We start from the raw sequence: 6,374 nt of genomic DNA on the forward strand, positions 1-6,374 counted from the left end.
TGAGCGCCGCCGGGCGATGATGGCGACCGCCTGTCTTTCTCCTCCGGGGGCCACTGCGGCAGTAGCGGCGGCACAAAGGGATCCCCAGTGATCTCGGCTCTTCTTGCTTGGAGTTGCCAGGGTGCCAAAAAAAAAGAAGGGGGGGCGGAAGAAAGGGAGGGAAGGAATTTCCCCCCCTCCTCCTCCTCCTCTCCAGTGACGGGCCCTGTGGCAAAACAACAAAGCAGAGAGAAAGAGAGAGCGCGAAGAAGATCTGGGCTGCTTTCCCTCCGGTTTCCCCCCTCCCTTGGTGCTGTGCCTCCTTGCCGCCGCGCGGGAGGGGCGGGCAGGGCCGGCAGGAGGGGCGGGGAAAGAGCAGCCCTCCAGGATGACTGGGGTCTTTGACAGCCTGGTCTCAGATATGCATGCCAACCAGATTACCTCCAGCAGTTACCACCAGCACCACAGTTTGCACAAGCCGCAGGAATCGCCCACTTTGCCCGTCTCCACCGCCACCGACAGCAGCTACTACACCAACCAGCAGCAGCAGCCGCCGCCGCCACACGGGAGCGGAGGCGGCAGGCCAGTCACAGTGGGAAGAGGAAACTGGCAGAAACTTACTCTGGATCCAACCCATTACCAAGAAAGTGTGTAATTTCTATACAGATTTCAAATCAAACTGTAGACAGTTTGACCCTCATCACCGGTCTCTACGCTTTTCACATCCATCTGCCCCCCGCTTCCGCGGGCGAAGGAGCTCCGGGACCGCCGGTTTCCCCCTTTCAGGCTCTGCGCCGCCGGGACGCCGGGCTGGGGGAGGGCGAGGGCGAGAGGGAGAGGCCTGCGCCGCCTTTCGACTAACCCTCGGCCGCATCGCTTCCTTGCAGGGCCCGAGTCGGAGAAGAGCACGGTGGTGGAAGGCGGCGAGGTGCGCTTCAACGGCAAAGGCAAGAAGATCCGCAAGCCCCGGACCATCTACTCCAGCCTCCAGCTGCAGGCCTTGAACCGGCGCTTCCAGCAGACGCAGTACCTGGCCTTGCCCGAGAGAGCCGAGCTGGCCGCCTCGCTGGGCCTCACGCAAACTCAGGTAGGAAAGGACGGGACGGGAGGCGCTGCACCGGCCGGGGCGAGGAGGAGGAGCACGTCCAAAGAGTCCCGGGCGGCGGGGAGGCGGAATCTCTGCCTCGGACCATTTGCGCTCTCCAGATCGGAAGGCGGAGCAGCCCCCCACCCCACCCCGGAGGGGCTTCTCCTGACGATTGTTGGGGGGGGAGCAGAGTGCAGCTTGCAACGGGCGGCCTCGGCCCCTGCCTATTGAGTGAAGCAGGCCCGCGCGACAAGAGAGAAAGGCCGTGCGGTGGGTGTTTAAAACCTGCTTCTGACCCCGATATTAAAGCGCTTCTGAAAGCCCCGTCGATTTACACGGGAAAGGGTTTTCAGAAAGCGTCCGTTATTAGTCCATGCTCTCTGTTTAAATGTCTAGGGAGCCGTCCAAAGCAGGTCTAACTAAGAAAGTCCCGTTTTACCCACTGGGGCTAACTCCCAGGAAAGTTGTTCTTAGGACTGGGGCCTTAGGCACGCTCGAGACCGCCGGCTTGGAGGGCCTGCAACGCGCTTCTTTGCGGAGGGGCCCTAAAAGCGTCGGCATCCAATGTTCTGTTTCTAGGCCAACGCAGCGCGCCTGCTGCCCCGCCTTCCCCCTTTCCCCTCTCTGCTCCTGCAAATGATGTTTCCTTCCCCCTTTCGGTCGGGTTGTGAGGAGGGAATATTGGCTGTCTGGCTCCTCTTTTTTAAAAAATTCTGCTGCTCTTTGCGTGGAGAGAGAACAGCCTAATTTCACTCCAGACAGGGCGAAGGGGGTTGTTTTGGGTTGCCTCTTCCCCCTCGCCCGCCAGCCAGCCAACCCCGCTTCCGCCCACGGGTAGGAACAGCGCAGGCCTCGGAGCCTTTTCCAGGCACTCAAGACCAGTCGAATAAACCCAAGCAGGCGAGGAGAGTTCCCCGGCGGCCTCAGAAAGGCTTGGCGCGGCCTGGTCAACAAAAGGCCGTCTCTGGCGCCTTCGAGACCAAACGGATTTGTTGTGGGGAAAAGCGCTGGAGGAGGGAGCGGGCGAGCGGGCGGGCGCAGAGCCCTGCCTGGGCCACACAGCCACTCCCGTGCTATTGAAAAGGCCTCCAGACTCCTCTCCGGGTGGAGAGTTGGGTTTGTTTTGGTTCCCTGGCCGATTTGTGTTTCCCGCGTCCCTCATTTTCAAAAAAAAACACCCTCCAGTCGCAGGCCTCTTCGAAGCCCTTTTTACCAACCAACCAACAGACACCCAACACAACACAACTGCGCCACAAGCCAAGCCTCTCCCCCCCAAACCCCGGAACGACGAAGGCGAGGAGCTCTCGCGCAGCAAGGCTCCTCCCTCCCTCCCTCCGCCATCCAGAGGGCCTCCGCGGAGGGCTCCTCTCTGCTTGCTTCTGTGACCCTCACCTCCGCCACGCACGACTAGCCGAGGACAGGCTGCTGCGGCCTAGAGCCTCAGACTCCGCGGAGGCGCCGGGGAAGGCCTCCAGCCCGGCCTCCAAGAAAAGGCGGGAATGGCCCCGGCGGCCTCCCCCGGGCGGAAGGAGGGCTCGCGCAGAGGAGGGGGGGGCTGGTGGTCGGGGCAGGGCGGCCTCGAGTCGGGCTCTCTCTCCCCTCCTCGCTCTCCCTCCCCGGCTCACTGCCGGCTCTTCTCCTCCTCCTCCCCCCCGCCAGGTCAAGATCTGGTTCCAGAACCGGCGCTCCAAGTTCAAAAAGATGTGGAAAAGCGGCGAGATCCCCGCAGACCAGCACCCCGGCGGCGGCGGCGGCAGCGCCTCTCCGCCCTGCGCCTCGCCTCCGGCCTCGGCCACCCTCGCCTGGGACTTTGCTCCCCACCAGCAGCGAATGAGCAACGGCGGCGCCAGTGGGAGCGGCGGCGGCGGCGGGAGCAGCGCGGGCTCCAGCCCTGGCACTCCCGGCGGGGCGGCGGCGGCTTTCCTGGGTAACTATTCGTGGTACCACCAGGCGTCCAGCGCCGCCGTTTCCCACTTGCCCGCCGCCTCCCCGATCCTGCAGCAAGGGCAGGCTCACCCGCACCACCATCACCTGCACCATCACCACCACCACAGCGCGGCCGTCACCGCAGGGACGATTTTCTAGCCCCCCCCTCCCCAAATACCCGAGTGCGCACGCGCGCGCAACCCCGCAAGCGGAGATCCACCGGGAGGCGGGGGGGAGGGGCCGCTCAGCGGAATGAGTGAGATAACCTCCCTGGTGCTTTGTTGAAGAATTACTCTCCCCCCACCCCGAGTGACCCAGCAGTGGCTCCTCTGCTTCCCTGGGAAGGAGGGAACGGGCCTGGAGTGTGGGATCTCGGGTTGCCAACTCTGGGTTGGAAATTCCTGGAGATTTGAGGGGTGGAGCCCAGGTTCCCGAAGGGAGGGGAGGGACTTCAACCGGTATAAATGCCATACAGTCCATCCTCCAAAACATCCGTTTCCCCCAGGGGAACTGATCTCTGTAGGCTGGAGATGAGCTCTAATTCCAGGAAGGCATCTCCAGGCCCCCACCTGGACATTGGCAATCCTGGCACAGAGGTCTGATCAGTGTCCCCCACACTCTCCTCAAGCATATCAGACCCCCCACCCACCCAATCCAGCCAGAGGCTTTGAAATCACTGGTGACAGTGGAATGGGGGGGGGAGCTATGGTGGCCAGCTCCTTCCAAAAATCTCTCTATGAGATTCCCCCCCATCCCAAGGTTCTTTCCTCCGGTACCCACCACTACATCTCTTAGATCCCTTCCCTTTCTTGGGGAGGGAGAGAGGAGGTTCCCCCCACCTTCTCTCTATCCTTCTGCAAACTTCACTAGCAATCCACTGATTTCTCATCAAATCACCAGTGCAGAATTTCTTATTTAATTTTCTTTAATGTTTTGTAAACGTTTTTTATAGGTGCCTTTGCAGATGACCTCATTTTGATGTTGGGAGAAAAAAAAAAGATAAATAATTTTTATATGTAGATATTTAAAATTTTAAGAAAAACCAACCCAGCTGTGTTTAAATTATCTTTTTTAAAATGTTTGCAGGGCTTTTCTTCACAAGGAAAAAAAATATGTTTAATAAAGCTGTTTGTGTTGATTCCCCCTTCTTCTTTGTATAAAAAAAATGAAAAGTACCATTTGATAACCTGTATTTGTTTTTGTGAACCAAGATTTGTTAATGTCATATTTCTCTCCCTCGTTCTCTCTCTCTCTCCCTCTCTCTCCCCCCCATAACTTTATTATTCTTTTTCAGACATTTCCTTTTCTCTGTCAAAAACAATAAGCTACTGAATTCTTTTTTCCGTTCCGTTGGTTGTTTAAACATGAAAAAAGGTTATTTTTCTTGGTTATTTATTACGAAAGCAGACGAACAAAAAGAAAAGAAAACCCACAATTCAATGTTACTTTTACAATATGAAGAGATTATTTAAATAAATTATTGTCTCCACCGTCTTTGGTTCAGTCAGTCAGTGTCGCCTGTGGGAGGCCCTCTGCTTCAGGGGCGGGTTTGGGGACACAACTGAGCAGTCTCCCCCTTTTGGGGGCTCCCCTCCCCGCACAATCCCGGCTTCCTGCCAATTAGCTGAGCCCAGCCCCGGTGCCTCCAAAACACGGCGCGAGAGAGAGTCCTGCGTCTGGGTGAGCGCCCCGGGCTGGCTCTCCTCGCGGCACTTGTTGCACTGGGGCGGCCTCGGTGTTTTGGGGAGGGGGGAAGCGCGGCTTAACCAAGACAGTCTCGCCGGGTGCCTGCCAGCCAGCCAGGGCCCCACCTCCCCCGCGCCCAAGACGGAGGCCGGAGCCGCGCCGGCCTCCCTCCCTCCCTCTCTGCCTCCTCAGGCATGAATCATTCACTCAGCACGCTCCTCCTAGGCCCGGCCCCTCCCCACTGCGCTCTGGCGCCACCGACATCTAAGGAGCCCGGGACAGTCTGCGGGCGGCTTCCCGCGCTAGAAGCCTGCAGGCTCCAGGTTGCCGCTGACCCAGGCTAGGTCGCCCTGCTGGCTGCAGACGCTGCGGGCTTCCCGGGCAGTCTCTGCCTTCCCTGGCCGTGCGCCCTGGGAGCTGGGACTTCCTCCCGGCTTAAAAAGAAGGGGGGGGGGGTTGATTTGTCGCCTTTTGGGTTCCCGTCTCCTTGGCGCCCACACGCGCGGCAGGCAGAGCGGCCTCAGTCCGGGAAACGCGGCGGGGGGTGTGTGTCTTTCGTTGCGGACCTTTCCGTTCTCTGTTTCCAGCCTGCCTCTCGGCTCAGCCACAGATCCCGGCGGACAGGCGGGTGGGAAGACGCGCATCTCCTAGGAGGGGAAGGAGGCCAGCGGCGGCGCCTTTCCTTGGGAAAGTGCGCCCCACATCTGTTTATCTTTTAGACGCCTGAAGAGTTAACTTGGAGAAGGAAGCCCTTCCCACAGGAACAAAGGGGGGGAGCCACTGTGCCACCACTGGGGGGGGGAGATAAAGAATAGCGAACTGGTTTGTTGTGGCACCAGTTTGGCAGCCCAGACAAGAGTCTCGACGCCCACTCCGCACTCCTGACGAGGCGGGCTCTCGTTCCCAGGGAGGTCCGTGCCAGCCAAAAAGAAAAAGACAAAAAGGCTAACTTCCAACGCTGCCGCAAAAAAAAAGAAATAAACTTAAAAAAAAAAAAGTCTTGCTCCCGCACGCGCAGCCGCTCCCCTGAAAGTTGTCCCGGGATGACATCTGCAGATAACCTGGGCCGCCGGCCAACTTCTGGCTCGTGCTTCAAGGCCGGGGATGGAGACGGCTGGGCGGCGGGCGGGGGACTCCTCGCTGCTCCCCGATTCCGAAGGGAAGCGCCAGGCCCCGCTCGCCCTGGGGAGTCCCCCGAAGACCTCTTCCTCTCTCTCCCGGGGAAGTTCAGACTCCCACAAGCGCTTCTGCCCGCCGCTCTCCCCCGAAGGCCCTCGACTCCTCCCAGGGTAGCGCTTGTCCGCGCGGCGCGCGCCTGGACACCCGAGGTCTGGGGAAGGGTTTTCACCAGACACCCCCCCCCGCCCATCCAGACACGCACCCCCCTCCGCTTTGCTTCTCTTCTCTGAGGGCGCCTGGGAGCCCTGCCGGCGACTTCGGGGGAGTAAGCGAGGCAGGGCTTGGTCGGTCGGAGACCCCCTGCCTACAGTCGCTGCTGTGGCCCCTCCTCGGAGGCTTCGGGACCAGGGTTCCCTCTAAGCGGAGTTAGTGTGAGCTAGCTCACCGTTCGTTAGCCTCCGGCTCACGCGTTTTTGTCTTCGCTCGGGAAGGAGGGGGCTCCAGAGCAAACTGATTTAGGCAGCAGCCAAATCGCTCGCTCACAACTTTCATGCCAGTGGCTCACAGAGTAGAATTT

The 6,374-nt window shown here is 59.8% G+C and overlaps 1 protein-coding gene across 1 annotated transcript; it reads left to right on the forward strand.

Moving 5' to 3' along the window:
* The first annotated feature begins 367 nt into the window (after nucleotides 1-367).
* On the forward strand, nucleotides 368-3,168 carry DLX2 (distal-less homeobox 2). The gene is made up of 3 exons (XM_015407257.1): nucleotides 368-626; nucleotides 867-1,066; nucleotides 2,726-3,168. The coding sequence occupies exons 1-3, from the start codon at nucleotides 368-370 to the stop codon at nucleotides 3,149-3,151; spliced, it is 885 nt and encodes a 294-aa protein (XP_015262743.1). The 3' UTR covers nucleotides 3,152-3,168.
* Nucleotides 3,169-6,374: the final 3,206 nt, after the last annotated feature.

Source organism: Gekko japonicus, unplaced genomic scaffold, assembly GCF_001447785.1.
Source record: "Gekko japonicus isolate JY-2015 unplaced genomic scaffold, Gekko_japonicus_V1.1 scaffold66, whole genome shotgun sequence".
NCBI lineage: Eukaryota > Metazoa > Chordata > Lepidosauria > Squamata > Gekkonidae > Gekko > Gekko japonicus.